General features: G+C 51.1%; 1 protein-coding gene across 1 annotated transcript in view; it reads left to right on the forward strand.

Annotated features, from left to right (window-relative positions):
• Positions 1-18,669, forward strand: part of LOC106597625 (B9 protein domain 1) — a 59,875-nt gene that overhangs the window by 30,110 nt on the left and 11,096 nt on the right. The window contains exons 5-6 of the mRNA XM_045690403.1: positions 7,354-7,416; positions 7,529-7,596. Of these exons, the coding sequence (XP_045546359.1) occupies positions 7,354-7,416; positions 7,529-7,596 (131 nt within the window). The remainder of the gene's footprint in view (positions 1-7,353; positions 7,417-7,528; positions 7,597-18,669) is intronic.

An 18,669-nucleotide genomic window follows, 5' to 3' on the forward strand; every position in this document is an offset into this window, starting at 1 on the left:
CTGGACAGTCAGTATCTCTCCTCCTCCTCCTCCTCTCCTGGACAGTCAGTATCTCTCCTCCTCCTCCTCCTCCTCTCCTGGACAGTCAGTATCTCCCTCCTCCTCCTCCTCCTCTCCTGGACAGTCAGATCTCTCCTCCTCTCCTCTCCTCTCCTGGACAGTCAGTATCTCTCTCCTCTCTCCTGGACAGTCAGTATCTCTCCTCCTCCTCCTCTCCTGGACAGTCAGTATCTCTCCTCCTCCTCCTCCTCCTCCCCCTCCTGGACAGTCAGTATCTCTCCCTCCTCCTCCTCCTCTCCTGGACAGTCAGTATTCTCTCCTCCTCCTCTCCTGGACAGTCAGTATCTCTCCTCCTCTCTCCTGGACAGTCAGTATCTTCCCTCCTCCTCTCCTGGTCAGTCAGTATCTCTCCTCCTCCTCTCCTGGACAGTCGTATCTCTCCTCCTCCTCTCCTGGACAGTCAGTATCTCTCCTCCCCTCCTCCTCCTCTCCTGGACAGTCAGTATCTCTCCTCCTCTCCTCTCCTCCTCCTCTCCTGGTCAGCAGTTCCTCCTCCTCCTCCTCTCCTGGACAGTCAGTATCTCTCCTCCTCCTCCTCCTCCTCTCCTGGACAGTCAGTATCTCTCCTCCCCTCCTCCTCCTCCTCTCCTGGACAGTCAGTATCTCTCCTCCTCCTCCTCCTCTCCTGGACAGTCAGTATTCTCTCTCCTCCTCCTCTCCTGGACAGTCAGTATCTCTCCTCCTCCTCCTCTCCTGGACAGTCAGTATCTCTCCTCCTCCTCCTCCTCCTCCTCTCCTGGACAGTCAGTATCTCTCCTCCTCCTCCTCCTCCTCCTCTCCTGGTCAGTCAGTATCTCTCCTCTCTCCTGGACAGTCAGTATCTCTCCTCCTCTCCTGGTCAGTCAGTATCTCTCCTCCTCCTCTCCTGGACAGTCAGTATCTCTCCTCCTCTCCTGGTCAGTCAGTATCTCTCCTCCTCCTCTCCTGGACAGTCAGTATCTCTCCTCCTCCTCTCCTGGACAGTCAGTATCTCTCCTCCTCCTCTCCTGGTCAGTCAGTATCTCTCCTCCTCTCCTGGACAGTCAGTATCTCTCCTCCTCTCCTGGTCAGTCAGTATCTCTCCTCCTCTCCTGGTCAGTCAGTATCTCTCCTCCTCTCCTGGACAGTCAGTATCTTCTCCTCCTCCTCTCCTGGACAGTCAGTATCTCTCCTCCTCTCCTGGTCAGTCAGTATCTCTCCTCCTCCTCTCCTGGACAGTCAGTATCTCTCCTCCTCCTCTCCTGGACAGTCAGTATCTCTCCTCCTCCTCTCCTGGTCAGTTAGTATCTCTCCTCCTCTCCTGGACAGTCAGTATCTCTCCTCCTCTCCTGGTCAGTCAGTATCTCTCCTCCTCTCCTGGTCAGTCAGTATCTCTCCTCCTCTCCTGGACAGTCAGTATCTCTCCTCCTCCTCCTCCTCTCCTGGACAGTCAGTATCTCTCCTCCTCCTCCTCCTCCTCTCCTGGACAGTCAGTATCTCTCCTCCTCCTCCTCCTCCTCCTCTCCTGGACAGTCAGTATCTCTCCTCCTCCTCCTCCTCCTCCTCTCCTGGACAGTCAGTATCTCTCCTCCTCCTCTCTGGACACTCTCCTCCTCCTCCTCTCCTGGACAGTCAGTATCTCCCTCCTCCTCCTCCTCCTCTCCTGGACAGTCAGTATCTCTCCTCCTCCTCCTCCTCCTCTCCTGGTCAGTCAGTATCTCTCCTCTCTCCTGGTCAGTCGTCTCTCCTCCTCTCCTGGTCAGTCAGTATCTCTCCTCCTCCTCTCCTGGACAGTCAGTATCTCTCCTCCTCTCCTGGTCAGTCAGTATCTCTCCTCCTCCTCTCCTCCTGGACAGTCAGTATCTCTCCTCCTCCTCTCCTGGACAGTCGTATCTCTCTCCTCCTCCTCTCCTGGTCAGTCAGTATCTCTCCTCCTCTCCTGGACAGTCAGTCTCTCCTCCTCTCCTTGGTCAGTCAGTATCTCTCCTCCATCTCTCCTGGTCAGTAGCTCTCTCCTCCTCTCCTGGACAGTCAGTATCTCTCCTCCTCCTCCCTCCTCCTCTCCTGGACAGTCAGTATCTCTCCTCCTCCTCCTCCTCCTCCTCTCCTGGACAGTCAGTATCTCTCCTCCTCCCTCCTCTCCTGGACAGTCAGTATCTCTCCTCCTCCTCTCCTGGACAGTCAGTATCTCTCCTCCTCCTCCTCTCCTGGACAGTCAGTATCTCTCCTCCTCCTCCTCCTCCTCCTCTCCTGGACAGTCAGTATCTCTCCTCCTCCTCCTCCTCCTCCTCTCCTGGTCAGTCAGTATCTCTCCTCTCTCCTGGACTCGTCTCTCCTCCTCTCCTGGTCAGTCAGTATCTCTCCTCCTCCTCTCCTGGTAGTCAGCTCTCCTCCTCCTCTCCTGGTCAGTCAGTATCTCTCCTCCTCCTCTCCTGGAAGTCAGTATCTCTCCTCCTCCTCTCCTGGACAGTCGTTCTCTCCTCCTCCTCTCCTGGTCAGTCAGTATTCTCCTCCTCTCCTGGACAGTCAGTATCTCTCCTCCTCTCCTGGTCAGTCAGTCTCTCCTCCTCCTCTCCTGGTCAGTCAGTATCTCTCCTCCTCCTCTCCTGGACAGTCGTATCTCTCCTCCTCCTCCTCCTCCTCTCCTGGACAGTCAGTATCTCTCCTCCTCCTCCTCCTCCTCCTCTCCTGGACAGTCAGTATCTCTCCTCCTCCTCCTCCTCCTCCTCTCCTGGACAGTCAGTATCTCTCCTCCTCCTCCTCCTCCTCCTCCTCTCCTGGTCAGTCAGTATCTCTCCTCCTCCTCCTCCTCCTCTCCTGGACAGTCAGTATCTCTCCTCCTCCTCCTCCTCCTCTCCTGGACAGTCAGTATCTCTCCTCCTCCTCCTCCTCTCCTGGACAGTCAGTATCTCTCCTCCTCCTCCTCCTCTCCTGGACAGTCAGTATCTCTCCTCCTCCTCCTCCTCCTCCTCCTCCTCTCCTGGACAGTCAGTATCTCTCCTCCTCCTCCTCCTCTCCTGGACAGTCAGTATCTCTCCTCCTCCTCCTCTCCTGGACAGTCAGTATCTCTCCTCCTCTCCTGGACAGTCAGTATCTCTCCTCCTCCTCCTCTCCTGGACAGTCAGTATCTCTCCTCCTCTCCTGGACAGTCAGTATCTCTCCTCCTCCTCCTCTCCTGGTCAGTAATCTCTCCTCTCCTCCTCTCCTGGTCAGTCAGTATCTCCTCCTCCTCCTCCTCCTCCTCCTCCTCTCCTGGTCAGTCAGTATCTCTCCTCCTCCTCCTCCTCCTCCTCCTCTCCTGGTCAGTCAGTATCTCTCCTCCTCCTCCTCCTCTCCTCCTCCTCCTCTCCTGGACAGTCAGTATCTCTCCTCCTCCTCCTCCTCCTCCCTCTGCTCTCCTCCTCCTCCTCCTCCTCCTCCTCCTCTCCTGGTCAGTCAGTATCTCCTCCTCCTCCTCCTCCTCCTCCTCCTCCTCCTCCTCTCCTGGTCAGTCAGTATCTCTCCTCCTCCTCCTCCTCCTCCTCCCCTCCTCCTCTCCTGGTCAGTCAGTATCTCTCCTCCTCCTCCTCCTCCTCCTCCTCCTCCTCCTCCTCTCCTGGACAGTCAGTATCTCTCCTCTCCTCCTCCTCTCTCTTCTCCTCCTCCTCCTCTCCTGGACAGTCAGTATCTCTCCTCCTCCTCCTCCTCCTCCTCCTCTCCTGGACAGTCAGTATCTCTCCTCCTCTCCTGGACAGTCAGTATCTCTCCTCCTCCTCCTCCTCCTCCTCCTCCTCCTCTCCTGGACAGTCAGTATCTCTCCTCCTCTCCTGGACAGTCAGTATCTCTCCTCCTCCTCCTCCTCCTCCTCCTCCTCCTCCTCCTCCTCCTCTCCTGGACAGTCAGTATCTCTCCTCCTCCTCCTCCTCTCCTGGACAGTCAGTATCTCTCCTCCTCCTCCTCCTCTCCTGGACAGTCAGTATCTCTCCTCCTCCTCTCCTGGACAGTAGTATCTCTCCTCCTCTCCTGGTCAGTCAGTATCTCTCCTCCTCCTCTCCTGGTCAGTTATCTCTCCTCCTCTCCAGGACAGTCAGTATCTCTCCTCCTCTCCAGGTCAGTCATATCTCTCCTCCTCTCCAGGTCAGTCAGTATCTCTCCTCCTCTCCAGGTCAGTCAGGATCTCTCCTCTCCTGGTCAGTCAGTATCTCTCCTCTCCTGGTCAGTCAGTATCTCTCCTCCTCCTCCTCCTCCTCCTCCTCCTCTCCTGGTCAGTCAGTATCTCTCCTCCTCCTCCTCCTCCTCCTCCTCCTCCTCTCCTGGTCAGTCAGTATCTCTCCTCCTCCTCCTCTCCTGGACAGTCAGTATCTCTCCTCCTCTCCTGGACAGTCAGTATCTCTCCTCCTCCTCCTCCTCCTCCTCTCCTGGTCAGTCAGTATCTCTCCTCCTCCTCCTCCTCCTCCTCTCCTGGACAGTCAGTATCTCTCCTCCTCCTCCTCCTCTCCTGGTCAGTCAGTATCTCTCCTCCTCCTCCTCCTCTCCTGGACAGTCAGTATCTCTCCTCCTCCTCTCCTGGTCAGTCAGTATCTCTCCTCCTCCTCTCCTGGACAGTCAGTATCTCTCCTCCTCTCCTGGACAGTCAGTATCTCTCCTCCTCCTCCTCCTCTCCTGGTCAGTCAGTATCTCTCCTCCTCCTCTCCTGGTCAGTCAGTATCTCTCCTCCTCCTCCTCCTCCTCCTCTCCTGGTCAGTCAGTATCTCTCCTCCTCCTCCTCCTCCTCCTCTCCTGGTCAGTCAGTATCTCTCCTCCTCCTCCTCCTCTCCTGGTCAGTCAGTATCTCTCCTCCTCCTCCTCCTCTCCTGGACAGTCAGTATCTCTCCTCCTCCTCCTCTCCTGGACAGTCAGTATCTCTCCTCCTCCTCTCCTGGACAGTCAGTATCTCTCCTCCTCTCCTGGACAGTCAGTATCTCTCCTCCTCCTCCTCCTCTCCTGGACAGTCAGTATCTCTCCTCCTCTCCTGGACAGTCAGTATCTCTCCTCCTCCTCCTCCTCTCCTGGACAGTCAGTATCTCTCTCTCCTCCTCCTCCTCTCCTGGACAGTCAGTATCTCTCCTCCTCCTCTCCTGGTCAGTCAGTATCTCTCCTCCTCCTCTCCTGGTCAGTCAGTATCTCTCTCCTCCTCCTCCTCTCCTGGTCAGTCAGTATCTCTCCTCCTCCTCTCCTGGTCAGTCAGTATCTCTCCTCCTCTCCTGGTCAGTCAGTATCTCTCCTCCTCCTCCTCTCCTGGTCAGTCAGTATCTCTCCTCCTCCTCCTCCTCTCTCCTCTCCTGGTCAGTCAGTATCTCTCCTCCTCCTCCTCCTCCTCTCCTGGTCAGTCAGTATCTCTCCTCCTCCTCCTCCTCTCCTGGTCAGTCAGTATCTCTCCTCCTCCTCTCCTGGTCAGTCAGTATCTCTCCTCCTCCTCCTCCTCCTCCTCTCCTGGTCAGTCAGTATCTCTCCTCCTCCTCCTCCTCCTCCTCTCCTGGACAGTCAGTATCTCTCCTCCTCCTCCTCCTCTCCTGGTCAGTCAGTATCTCTCCTCCTCCTCCTCCTCTCCTGGACAGTCAGTATCTCTCCTCCTCCTCTCCTGGTCAGTCAGTATCTCTCCTCCTCCTCTCCTGGACAGTCAGTATCTCTCCTCCTCTCCTGGACAGTCAGTATCTCTCCTCCTCCTCCTCCTCTCCTGGTCAGTCAGTATCTCTCCTCCTCCTCTCCTGGACAGTCAGTATCTCTCCTCCTCCTCCTCCTCTCCTGGTCAGTCAGTATCTCTCCTCCTCCTCCTCCTCCTCTCCTGGACAGTCAGTATCTCTCCTCCTCCTCTCTGGTCAGTCAGTATCTCTCCTCCTCCTCTCCTGGTCAGTCAGTATCTCTCCTCCTCCTCCTCCTCTCCTGGTCAGTCAGTATCTCTCCTCTCCTCTCCTGGTCAGTCAGTACTCTCCTCCTCTCCTGGTCAGTCAGTATCTCTCCTCCTCCTCCTCTCCTGGTCAGTCAGTATCTCTCCTCCTCCTCCTCCTCTCTCCTCTCCTGGTCAGTCAGTATCTCTCCTCCTCCTCCTCCTCTCCTGGTCAGTCAGTATCTCTCCTCTCTCCTGGACAGTCAGTATCTCTCCTCTCTCCTGGTCAGTCAGTATCTCTCCTCCTCTCCTGGACAGTCAGTATCTCTCCTCTCTCCTGGACAGTCAGTATCTCTCCTCCTCTCCTGGTCAGTCAGTATCTCTCCTCCTCCTCTCCTGGACAGTCAGTATCTCTCCTCCTCTCCTGGTCAGTCAGTATCTCTCCTCCTCCTCCTCTCCTGGTCAGTCAGTATCTCTCCTCCTCTCCTGGACAGTCAGTATCTCTCCTCCTCCTCCTCTCCTGGTCGTCAGTATCTCTCCTCCTCCTCTCTCCTGGTCAGTCAGTATCTCTCCTCCTCCTCCTCTCCTGGTCAGTCAGTATCTCTCCTCTCCTCTCCTGGTCAGTCAGTATCTCTCCTCCTCTCCTGGTCAGTCAGCTCCTCCTCCTCCTCTCCTGGTCAGTCAGTATCTCTCCTCCTCCTCCTCCTCTCTCCTCTCCTGGTCAGTCAGTATCTCTCCTCCTCCTCCTCCTCCTCTCCTGGTCAGTCAGTATCTCTCCTCTCTCCTGGACAGTCAGTATCTCTCCTCTCTCCTGGTCAGTCAGTATCTCTCCTCCTCTCCTGGTCAGTCAGTATCTCTCCTCTCTCCAGGACAGTCAGTATCTCTCCTCTCTCCTGGTCAGTCAGTATCTCTCCTCCTCCTCCTCCTCTCCTGGACAGTCAGTATCTCTCCTCCTCCTCTCTCCTGGTCAGTCAGTATCTCTCCTCCTCCTCCTCTCCTGGTCAGTCAGTATCTCTCCTCCTCCTCTCTCCTGGTCAGTCAGTATCTCTCCTCCTCCTCCTCTCCTGGTCAGTCAGTATCTCTCCTCCTCCTCTCTCCTGGTCAGTCAGTATCTCTCCTCCTCCTCCTCTCCTGGTCAGTCAGTATCTCTCCTCCTCCTCTCTCCTGGTCAGTCAGTATCTCTCCTCCTCTCCTGGTCAGTCAGTATCTCTCCTCCTCTCCTGGTCAGTCAGTATCTCTCCTCCTCCTCCTCCTCCTCTCCTGGTCAGTCAGTATCTCTCCTCCTCCTCCTCCTCCTCTCCTGGTCAGTCAGTATCTCTCCTCCTCCTCTCCTGGTCAGTCAGTATCTCTCCTCCTCCTCTCCAGGTCAGTCAGTATCTCTCCTCTCCTGGTCAGTCAGTATCTCTCCTCCTCCTCCTCCTCCTCTCCTGGTCAGTCAGTATCTCTCCTCCTCTCCTGGTCAGTCAGTATCTCTCCTCTCTTGTTTTCAGACACACCAGAACCATCCCAATGTTTGTTCCTGAATCCACATCAAGACTCCAGAACTTCACAAGGTAGTGGGGTGTGTGTGTGTGTGTGTGTGTGTGTGTGTGTGTGTGTGTGTCTTACTGTGTGTTACTGTGTGCTAAATGCTGGGGGCTAAGGTGTGTGTGTGTTTCTCTACAGTTGGCTGCTGGGTCGGCGTCCAGAGTTCACTGATCCGAAAGTAGTGGCCCAGGGAGAGGGCAGAGAAGGTAGGTCTAAAGTAGTGGCCCAGGGAGAAGGTAGGCCTAAAGTAGTGGCCCAGGGAGAAGGTAGGTCTAAAGTAGTGGCCCAGGGAGAAGGTAGGCCCTAAAGTAGTGGCCCAGAGGGCAGAGAAGGTAGGCCTAAAGTAGTGGCCCAGAGGGCAGAGAAGGTAGGCCTAAAGTAGTGGCCCAGAGGACAGAGAAGGTAGGCCTAAAGTAGTGGCCCAGAGGACAGAGAAGGTAGGCCTAAAGTAGTGGCCCAGGGAGAAGGTAGGCCTAAAGTAGTGGCCCAGGAGAAGGTAGGCCTAAAGTAGTGGCCCAGGGAGAAGGTAGGCCTAAAGTAGTGGCCCAGAGGGCAGAGAAGGTAGGCCTAAAGTAGTGGCCCAGGGAGAAGGTAGGCCTAAAGTAGTGGCCCAGGGAGAAGGCGAGGCCTAAAGTAGTGGCCCAGGGAGAAGGTAGGCCTAAAGTAGTGGCCCAGAGGGCAGAGAAGGTAGGCCTAAAGTAGTGGCCCAGAGGACAGAGAAGGTAGGCCTAAAGTAGTGGCCCAGAGGACAGAGAAGGTAGGCCTAAAGTAGTGGCCCAGGGAGAAGGTAGGCCTAAAGTAGTGGCCCAGGGAGAAGGTAGGCCTAAAGTAGTGGCCCAGAGGGCAGAGAAGGTAGGCCTAAAGTAGTGGCCCAGGGAGAAGGTAGGCCTAAAGTAGTGGCCCAGGGAGAAGGTAGGCCTAAAGTAGTGGCCCAGGGAGAAGGTAGGCCTAAAGTAGTGGCCCAGGGAGAAGGTAGGCCTAAAGTAGTGGCCCAGAGGGCAGAGAAGGTAGGCCTAAGTAGTGGCCCAGGGAGAAGGTAGGCCTAAAGTAGTGGCCCAGAGGACAGAGAAGGTAGGCCTAAAGTAGTGGCCCAGAGGGCAGAGAAGGTAGGCCTAAAGTAGTGGCCCAGGGAGAAGGTAGGCCTAAAGTAGTGGCCCAGAGGGCAGAGAAGGTAGGCCTAAAGTAGTGGCCCAGGGAGAAGGTGGGCCTAAAGTAGTGGCCCAGGAGAAGGTAGGCCTAAAGTAGTGGCCCAGGGAGAAGGTAGGCTCTAAGTAGTGGCCCGGGAGAAGGTAGGCCTAAAGTAGTGGCCCAGAGGACAGAGAAGGTAGGCCTAAAGTAGTGGCCCAGAGGGACAGAGAAGGTAGGCCTAAAGTAGTGGCCCAGGGGAGAAGGTAGGCCTAAAGTAGTGGCCCAGGGGAGAAGGTAGGCCTAAAGTAGTGGCCCAGGGAGAAGGTAGGCCTAAAGTAGTGGCCCAGAGGGCAGAGAAGGTAGGCCTAAAGTAGTGGCCCAGGGAGAAGGTAGGCCTAAAGTAGTGGCCCAGGGAGAAGGTAGGCCTAAAGTAGTGGCCCAGGGAGAAGGTAGGCCTAAAGTAGTGGCCCAGAGGGCAGAGAAGGTAGGGCCTAAAGTAGTGGCCCAGAGGACAGAGAAGGTAGGCCTAAAGTAGTGGCCCAGAGGACAGAGAAGGTAGGCCTAAAGTAGTGGCCCAGGGAGAAGGTAGGCCTAAAGTAGTGGCCCAGGGAGAAGGTAGGCCTAAAGTAGTGGCCCAGGGAGAAGGTAGGCCTAAAGTAGTGGCCCAGAGGGCAGAGAAGGTAGGCCTAAAGTAGTGGCCCAGGGAGAAGGTAGGCCTAAAGTAGTGGCCCAGGGAGAAGGTAGGCCTAAAGTAGTGGCCCAGGGAGAAGGTAGGCCTAGTAGTGGCCCAGAGGGGCAGAGAAGGTAGGCCTAAAGTAGTGGCCCAGGGAGAAGGTAGGCCTAAAGTAGTGGCCCAGAGGACAGAGAAGGTAGGCCTAAAGTAGTGGCCCAGGGAGAAGGTAGGCCTAAGTAGTGGCCCAGAGGGCAGAGAAGGTAGGCCTAAAGTAGTGGCCCAGGGAGAAGGTAGGCCTAAAGTAGTGGCCCAGAGGGCAGAGAAGGTAGGCCTAAAGTAGTGGCCCAGGGAGAAGGTAGGCCTAAAGTAGTGGCCCAGGGAGAAGGTAGGCCTAAAGTAGTGGCCCAGAGGGCAGAGAAGGTAGGCCTAAAGTAGTGGCCCAGGGAGAAGGTAGGCCTAAAGTAGTGGCCCAGAGCAGAGAAGGTAGGCCTAAAGTAGTGGCCCAGGGGCAGAGAAGGTAGGCCTAAAGTAGTGGCCCAGGGAGAAGGTAGGCCTAAAGTATTGGCCCAGAGGGGCAGAGAAGGTAGGCCTAAAGTATTGGCCCAGAGGGCCGAGAAGGTAGGCCTAAATTAGTGGCCCAGAGGACAGAGAAGGTAGGCCTAAAGTAGTGGCCCAGGGAGAAGGTAGGCCTAAAGTAGTGGCCCAGGGAGAAGGTAGGCCTAAAGTCGTGGCCCAGGGAGAAGGTAGGCCTAAAGTAGTGGCCCAGAGGACAGAGAAGGTAGGCCTAAAGTAGTGGCCCAGAGGACAGAGAAGGTAGGCCTAAAGTAGTGGCCCAGAGGACAGAGAAGGTAGGCCTAAAGTAGTGGCCCAGGGAGAAGGTAGGCCTAAAGTAGTGGCCCAGGGAGAAGGTAGGCCTAAAGTAGTGGCCCAGAGGGGCAGAGAAGGTAGGCCTAAAGTAGTGGCCCAGGGAGAAGGTAGGCCTAAAGTAGTGGCCCAGGGAGAAGGTAGGCCTAAAGTAGTGGCCCAGAGGGCAGAGAGGTAGGCCTAAAGTAGTGGCCCAGGGAGAAGGTAGGCCTAAAGTAGTGGCCCAGAGGACAGAGAAGGTAGGCCTAAAGTAGTGGCCCAGGGGAGAAGGTAGGCCTAAAGTAGTGGCCCAGAGGGCAGAGAAGGTAGGCCTAAAGTAGTGGCCCAGGGAGAAGGTAGGCCTAAAGTAGTGGCCCAGAGGGGCAGAGAAGGCAGGCCTAAAGTAGTGGCCCAGGGGAAGGTAGGCCTAAAGTAGTGGCCCAGGGAGAAGGTAGGCCTAAAGTAGTGGCCCAGAGGGCAGAGAAGGTAGGCCTAAAGTAGTGGCCCAGGGAGAAGGTAGGCCTAAAGTAGTGGCCCAGAGGACAGAGAAGGTAGGCCTAAAGTAGTGGCCCAGGGAGAAGGTAGGCCTAAAGTAGTGGCCCAGGGAGAAGGTAGGCCTAAAGTAGTGGCCCAGAGGACCTAGAAGGTAGGCCTAAGTAGTGGCCCAGGGAGAAGGTAGGCCTAAAGTAGTGGCCCAGAGGGCAGAGAAGGTAGGCCTAAAGTAGTGGCCCAGGGAGAAGGTAGGCCAAAAGTATTGGCCCAGAGGGCAGAGAAGGTAGGCCTAAAGTAGTGGCCCAGAGGACAGAGAAGGTAGGCCTAAAGTAGTGGCCCAGGGAGAAGGTAGGCCTAAAGTAGTGGCCCAGGGAGAAGGTAGGCCTAAAGTAGTGGCCCAGAGGGCAGAGAAGGTAGGCCTAAAGTAGTGGCCCAGAGGACAGAGAAGGTAGGCCTAAAGTAGTGGCCCAGAGGACAGAGAAGGTAGGTCTAAAGTAGTGGCCCAGGGAGAGGGCAGAGAAGGTAGGCCTAAAGTAGTGGCCCAGGGAGAAGGTCGGCCTAAAGTGGTGGCCCAGGGAGAGGACAGAGAAGGTAGGCCTAAAGTAGTGGCCCAGAGGACAGAGAATGTAGGCCTAAAGTAGTGGCCCAGGGAGAGGACAGAGAAGGTAGGCCTAAAGTAGTGGCCCAGAGGGCAGAGAAGGTAGGCCTAAAGTAGTGGCCCAGAGGGCAGAGAAGGTAGGCCTAAAGTAGTGGCCCAGGGAGAAGGTAGGCCTAAAGTAGTGGCCCAGAGGGCAGTAGTGGCCCAGAGGGCAGAGAAGGTAGGCCTAAAGTAGTGGCCCAGGGGGCAGAGAAGGTAGGCCTAAAGTAGTGGCCCAGAGGGCAGAGAAGGTAGGCCTAAAGTAGTGGCCCAGAGGGTAGAGAAGGTAGGTCTAGTAGTGGCCCAGAGGGGCAGAGAAGGTAGGTCTAAAGTAGTGGCCCAGGGAGAGGACAGAGAAGGTAGGCCTAAGTAGTGGCCCAGGGAGAGGACAGAGAAGGTAGGCCTAAAGTAGTGGCCCAGAGGAGAGAGAAGGTAGGCCTAAAGTAGTGGCCCAGAGGGCAGAGAAGGTAGGCCTAAAGTAGTGGCCCAGAGGGTAGAGAAGGTAGGTCTAAAGTAGTGGCCCAGAGGGCAGAGAAGGTAGGTCTAAAGTAGTGGTCCAGGGAGAGGACAGAGAAGGTAGGCCTAAAGTAGTGGCCCAGAGGAGAGAGAAGGTAGGCCTAAAGTAGTGGCACAGAGGGCAGAGAAGGTAGGCCTAAAGTAGTGGCCCAGAGGGCAGAGAAGGTAGGCCTAAAGTAGTGGCCCAGAGGGCAGAGAAGGTAGGCCTAAAGTAGTGGCCCAGAGGGCAGAGAAGGTAGGCCTAAAGTAGTGGCCCAGAGGACAGAGAAGGTAGGTCTAAAGTAGTGGACCAGGGAGAGGGCAGAGAAGGTAGGTCTAAAGTAGTGGCCCAGAGGGCAGAGAAGGTAGGCCTAAAGTAGTGGCCCAGAGGGTAGAGAAGGTAGGCCTAAAGTAGTGGCCCAGAGGGCAGAGAAGGTAGGTCTAAAGTAGTGGCCCAGGGAGAAGGTAGGCCTAAAGTAGTGGCCCAGAGGGCAGAGAAGGTAGGCCTAAAGTAGTGGCCCAGAGGGTAGAGAAGGTAGGCCTAAAGTAGTGGCCCAGAGGGCAGAGAAGGTAGGTCTAAAGTAGTGGCCCAGGGGACTATAATGTATCCTGGTGTCTCTCTCTCTCTACCATCTTTAAATGTATCCTGGTGTCTCTCTCTCTCTACCATCTTTAAATGTATCCTGGTATCTCTCTCTCTCTCTCTCTCTCTACCATCTTTAAATGTATCCTGGTGTCTCTCTCTCTCTCTACCATCTTTAAATGTATCCCGGTGTCTCTCTCTCTCTCTCTACCATCTTTAAATGTATCCTGGTGTCTCTCTCTCTCTCTCTACCATCTTTAAATGTATCCTGGTGTCTCTCTCTCTCTCTACCATCTTTAAATGTATCCTGGTGTCTCTCTCTCTCTCTCTACCATCTTTAAATGTATCCTGGTGTCTCTCTCTACCATCTTTAAATGTATCCTGGTGTCTCTCTCTCTACCATCTTTAAATGTATCCTGGTGTCTCTCTCTCTCTACCATCTTTAAATGTATCCTGGTGTCTCTCTCTCTCTCTCTCTCTGCCATCTTTAAATGTATCCTGGTGTCTCTCTCTCTCTCTCTCTCTCTACCATCTTTAAATGTATCCTGGTGTCTCTCTCTCTCTACCATCTTTAAATGTATCCTGGTGTCTCTCTCTCTCTACCATCTTTAAATGTATCCTGGTGTCTCTCTCTCTCTCTACCATCTTTAAATGTATCCTGGTGTCTCTCTCTCTCTCTCTACCATCTTTAAATATATCCTGGTGTCTCTCTACCATCTTTAAATGCATCCTGGTGTCTCTCTCTCTCTCTACCATCTTTAAATGTATCCTGGTGTCTCTCTCGCTCTACCATCTTTAAATGCATCCTGGTCTCTCTCTCTCTCTCTCTCTCTCTCTCTCTCTCTCTACCATCTTTAAATGTATCCTGGTCTCTCTCTCTCTCTCTCTCTCTCTCTCTCTACCATCTTTAAATGTATCCTGGTGTCTCTCTCTCTCTCTCTACCATCTTTAAATGTATCCTGGTGTCTCTCTCTCTCTCTCTACCATCTTTAAATGTATCCTGGTGTCTCTCTCTCTCTCTACCATCTTTAAATGTATCCTGGTGTCTCTCTCTCTCTCTCTACCATCTTTAAATGTATCCTGGTGTCTCTCTCTCTCTCTCTACCATCTTTAAATGTATCCTGGTGTCTCTCTCTCTCTACCATCTTTAAATGTATCCTGGTGTCTCTCTCTCTCTCTCTCTCTCTCTCTACCATCTTTAAATGCATCCTGGTCTCTCTCTCTCTCTCTCTCTCTCTCTCTCTCTCTCTACCATCTTTAAATGTATCCTGGTGTCTCTCTCTCTCTCTCTACCATCTTTAAATGTATCCTGGTGTCTCTCTCTCTCTCTCTCTCTCTACCATCTTTAAATGTATCCTGGTCTCTCTCTCTCTCTCTCTACCATCTTTAAATGTATCCTGGTGTCTCTCTCTCTCTACCATCTTTAAATGTATCCTGGTGTCTCTCTCTCTCTCTCTCTCTCTCTCTACCATCTTTAAATGTATCCTGGTGTCTCTCTCTCTCTCTCTACCATCTTTAAATATATCCTGGTCTCTCTCTCTCTCTCTCTACCATCTTTAAATGTATCCTGGTGTCTCTCTCTCTCTACCATCTTTAAATGTATCCTGGTGTCTCTCTCTCTCTACCATCTTTAAATGTATCCTGGTGTCTCTCTCTCTACCATCTTTAAATGTATCCTGGTGTCTCTCTCTCTCTCTCTCTACCATCTTTAAATGTATCCTGGTGTCTCTCTCTCTCTCTACCATCTTTAAATGTATCCTGGTGTCTCTCTCTCTCTCTACCATCTTTAAATGTATCCTGGTGTCTCTCTCTCTCTCTCTCTACCATCTTTAAATGTATCCTGGTGCTCTCTCTCTCTCTACCATCTTTAAATGTATCCTGGTGTCTCTCTCTCTCTCTCTACCATCTTTAAATGTATCCTGGTGTCTCTCATCTCTCTCTCTCTCTACCATCTTTAAATGTATCCTGGTGTCTGTCTCTCTCTACCATCTTTAAATGTATCCTGGTGTCTCTCTCTCTCTCTCTCTCTACCATCTTTAAATGTATCCTGGTGTCTCTCTCTCTCTACCATCTTTAAATGTATCCTGGTGTCTCTCTCTCTCTCTACCATCTTTAAATGTATCCTGGTGTCTCTCTCTCTCTACCATCTTTAAATATATCCTGGTGTCTCTCTACCATCTTTAAATGCATCCTGGTGTCTCTCTCTCTCTCTACCATCTTTAAATGTATCCTGGTGTCTCTCTCACTCTACCATCTTTAAATGTATCCTGGTCTCTCTCTCTCTCTCTCTCTCTCTCTCTCTCTCTACCATCTTTAAATGTATCCTGGTCTCTCTCTCTCTCTCTCTCTCTCTCTACCATCTTTAAATGTATCCTGGTGTCTCTCTCTCTCTACCATCTTTAAATGTATCCTGGTGTCTCTCTCTCTCTCTCTCTCTCTCTACCATCTTTAAATGCATCCTGGTCTCTCTCTCTCTCTCTCTCTCTCTCTACCATCTTTAAATGTATCCTGGTGTCTCTCTCTCTCTCTCTACCATCTTTAAATGTATCCTGGTGTCTCTCTCTCTCTCTCTCTCTACCATCTTTAAATGTATCCTGGTCTCTCTCTCTCTCTCTCTACCATCTTTAAATGTATCCTGGTGTCTCTCTCTCTCTCTCTCTCTCTCTACCATCTTTAAATGTATCCTGGTGTCTCTCTCTCTCTCTCTCTCTCTCTCTCTCTACCATCTTTAAATGTATCCTGGTGTCTCTCTCTCTCTACCATCTTTAAATATATCCTGGTCTCTCTCTCTCTACCATCTTTAAATATATACTGGTGTCTCTCTCTCTCTCTCTACCATCTTTAAATGTATCCCTGGTGTCTTCTCTCTCTCTCTCTTTACCATCTTTAAATGTATCCTGGTGTCTCTCTCTCTCTCTCTCTCTCTCTACCATCTTTAAATGTATCCTGGTGTCTCTCTCTCTCTACCATCTTTAAATGTATCCTGGTGTCTCTCTCTCTCTCTCTCTCTCTCTCTACCATCTTTAAATGTATCCTGGTGTCTCTCTCTCTCTACCATCTTTAAATATATCCTGGTCTCTCTCTCTCTACCATCTTTAAATGTATCCTGGTGTCTCTCTCTCTCTCTCTACCATCTTTAAATGTATCCTGGTGTCTCTCTCTCTCTCTTTACCATCTTTAAATGTATCCTGGTGTCTCTCTCTCTCTCTCTCTCTCTACCATCTTTAAATGTATCCTGGTGTCTCTCTCTCTCTACCATCTTTAAATGTATCCTGGTGTCTCTTCTCTCTCTCTCTCTCTCTCTCTACCATCTTTAAATGTATCCCTGGTGTCTCTCTCTCTCTCTACCATCTTTAAATGTATCCTGGTGCTCTCTCTCTACCATCTTTAAATGTATCCTGGTGTCTCTCTCTCTACCATCTTTAAATGTATCCTGGTGTCTCTCTCTCTCTCTCTACCATCTTTAAATGTATCCTGGTGTCTCTCTCTCTCTCTCTCTCTACCATCTTTAAATGTATCCTGGTGTCTCTCTCTCTCTCTACCATCTTTAAATGTATCCTGGTGTCTCTCTCTCTCTCTCTACCATCTTTAAATGTATCCTGGTGTCTCTCTCTCTCTCTACCATCTTTAAATGTATCCTGGTGTCTCTCTCTCTCTCTCTACCATCTTTAAATGTATCCTGGTGTCTCTCTCTCTCTCTCTCTACCATCTTTAAATGTATCCTGGTGTCTCTCTCTCTCTCTCTACCATCTTTAAATGTATCCTGGTGTCTCTCTCTCTCTCTCTACCATCTTTAAATATATCCTGGTGTCTCTCTACCATCTTTAAATGCATCCTGGTGTCTCTCTCTCTCTCTACCATCTTTAAATGTATCCTGGTGCTCTCTCTACCATCTTTAAATGTATCCTGGTGTCTCTCTCTCTCTCTACCATCTTTAAATGTATCCTGGTGTCTCTCTCTCTCTCTACCATCTTTAAATGTATCCTGGTGTCTCTCTACCATCTTTAAATGCATCCTGGTGTCTCTCTTTTCTCTACCATCTTTAAATGCATCCTGGTGTCTCTCTCTCTCTACCATCTTTAAATGTATCCTGGTGTCTCTCTCTCTCTCTCTCTCTCTTACCATCTTTAAATGTATCCTGGTGTCTCTCTCTCTCTTTACCATCTTTAAATGTATCCTGGTGTCTCTCTCTCTCTCTACCATCTTTAAAGGCATCCTGGTGTCTCTCTCTCTCTCTCTCTCTACCATCTTTAAATGTATCCTGGTGTTCTCTCTCTCTCTCTCTACCATCTTTAAATATATCCTGGTGTCTCTCTACCATCTTTAAATGTATCCTGGTGTCTCTCTCTCTCTCTCTCTCTCTACCATCTTTAAATGTATCCTGGTGTCTCTCTCTCTCTTTACCATCTTTAAATGTATCCTGGTGTCTCTCTCTCTCTCTACCATCTTTAAATGTATCCTGGTGTCTCTCTCTCTCTCTACCATCTTTAAATGTATCCTGGTGTCTCTCTCTCTCTCTCTACCATCTTTAAATGTATCCTGGTGTCTCTCTCTCTCTCTCTACCATCTTTAAATGTATCCTGGTGTCTCTCTCTCTCTCTACCATCTTTAAATGTATCCTGGTGTCTCTCTCTCTCTCTCTACCATCTTTAAATGTATCCTGGTGTCTCTCTCTACCATCTTTAAATGTATCCTGGTGTCTCTCTCTCTCTACCATCTTTAAATGTATCCTGGTGTCTCTCTCTCTCTACCATCTTTAAATGTATCCTGGTGTCTCTCTCTCTCTCTCTCTCTGCCATCTTTAAATGTATCCTGGTGTCTCTCTCTCTCTCTCTCTCTCTACCATCTTTAAATGTATCCTGGTGTCTCTCTCTCTCTACCATCTTTAAATGTATCCTGGTGTTCTCTCTCTCTACCATCTTTAAATGTATCCTGGTGTCTCTCTCTCTCTCTACCATCTTTAAATGTATCCTGGTGTCTCTCTCTCTCTCTCTACCATCTTTAAATATATCCTGGTGTCTCTCTACCATCTTTAAATGCATCCTGGTGTCTCTCTCTCTCTCTACCATCTTTAAATGTATCCTGGTGTCTCTCTCGCTCTACCATCTTTAAATGCATCCTGGTCTTCTCTCTCTCTCTCTCTCTCTCTCTCTCTACCATCTTTAAATGTATCCTGGTCTCTCTCTCTCTCTCTCTCTCTCTCTCTACCATCTTTAAATGTATCCTGGTGTCTCTCTCTCTCTCTCTACCATCTTTAAATGTATCCTGGTGTCTCTCTCTCTCTCTACCATCTTTAAATGTATCCTGGTGTCTCTCTCTCTCTCTCTTTACCATCTTTAAATGTATCCTGGTGTCTCTCTCTCTCTCTCTACCATCTTTAAATGTATCCTGGTGTCTCTCTCTCTCTACCATCTTTAAATGTATCCTGGTGTCTCTCTCTCTCTACCATCTTTAAATGTATCCTGGTGTTCTCTCTCTCTCTCTCTCTCTCTCTCTACCATCTTTAAATGTATCCTGGTCTCTCTCTCTCTCTCTCTCTCTCTCTCTCTCTACCATCTTTAAATGTATCCTGGTGTCTCTCTCTCTCTCTCTACCATCTTTAAATGTATCCTGGTGTCTCTCTCTCTCTCTCTCTACCATCTTTAAATGTATCCTGGTGTCTCTCTCTCTCTCTCTACCATCTTTAAATGTATCCTGGTGTCTCTCTCTCTCTCTACCATCTTTAAATGTATCCTGGTGTCTCTCTCTCTCTCTCTCTCTCTCTCTACCATCTTTAAATGTATCCTGGTGTCTCTCTCTCTCTCTCTACCATCTTTAAATGTATCCTGGTGTCTCTCTCTCTCTCTCTACCATCTTTAAATGTATCCTGGTGTCTCTCTCTCTCTACCATCTTTAAATGTATCCTGGTGTTCTCTCTCTCTCTCTACCATCTTTAAATGTATCCTGGTGTCTCTCTCTCTCTCTCTCTCTACCATCTTTAAATGTATCCTGGTGTCTCTCTCTCTCTCTACCATCTTTAAATGTATCCTGGTGTCTCTCTCTCTCTCTCTACCATCTTTAAATGTATCCTGGTGTCTCTCTCTCTCTCTCTCTACCATCTTTAAATGTATCCTGGTGTCTCTCTCTCTCTCTACCATCTTTAAATGTATCCTGGTGTCTCTCTCTACCATCTTTAAATGTATCCTGGTGTCTCTCTCTCTCTCTACCATCTTTAAATGTATCCTGGTGTCTGTCTCTCTCTACCATCTTTAAATGTATCCTGGTGTCTCTCTCTCTCTCTCTCTATACCATCTTTAAATGTATCCTGGTGTCTCTCTCTCTCTACCATCTTTAAATGTATCCTGGTGTCTCTCTCTCTCTACCATCTTTAAATGTATCCTGGTGTCTCTCTCTCTCTCTACCATCTTTAAATGTATCCTGGTGTCTCT

Source organism: Salmo salar, chromosome ssa11 (assembly GCF_905237065.1).
Source record: "Salmo salar chromosome ssa11, Ssal_v3.1, whole genome shotgun sequence".
Lineage (NCBI taxonomy): Eukaryota > Metazoa > Chordata > Actinopteri > Salmoniformes > Salmonidae > Salmo > Salmo salar.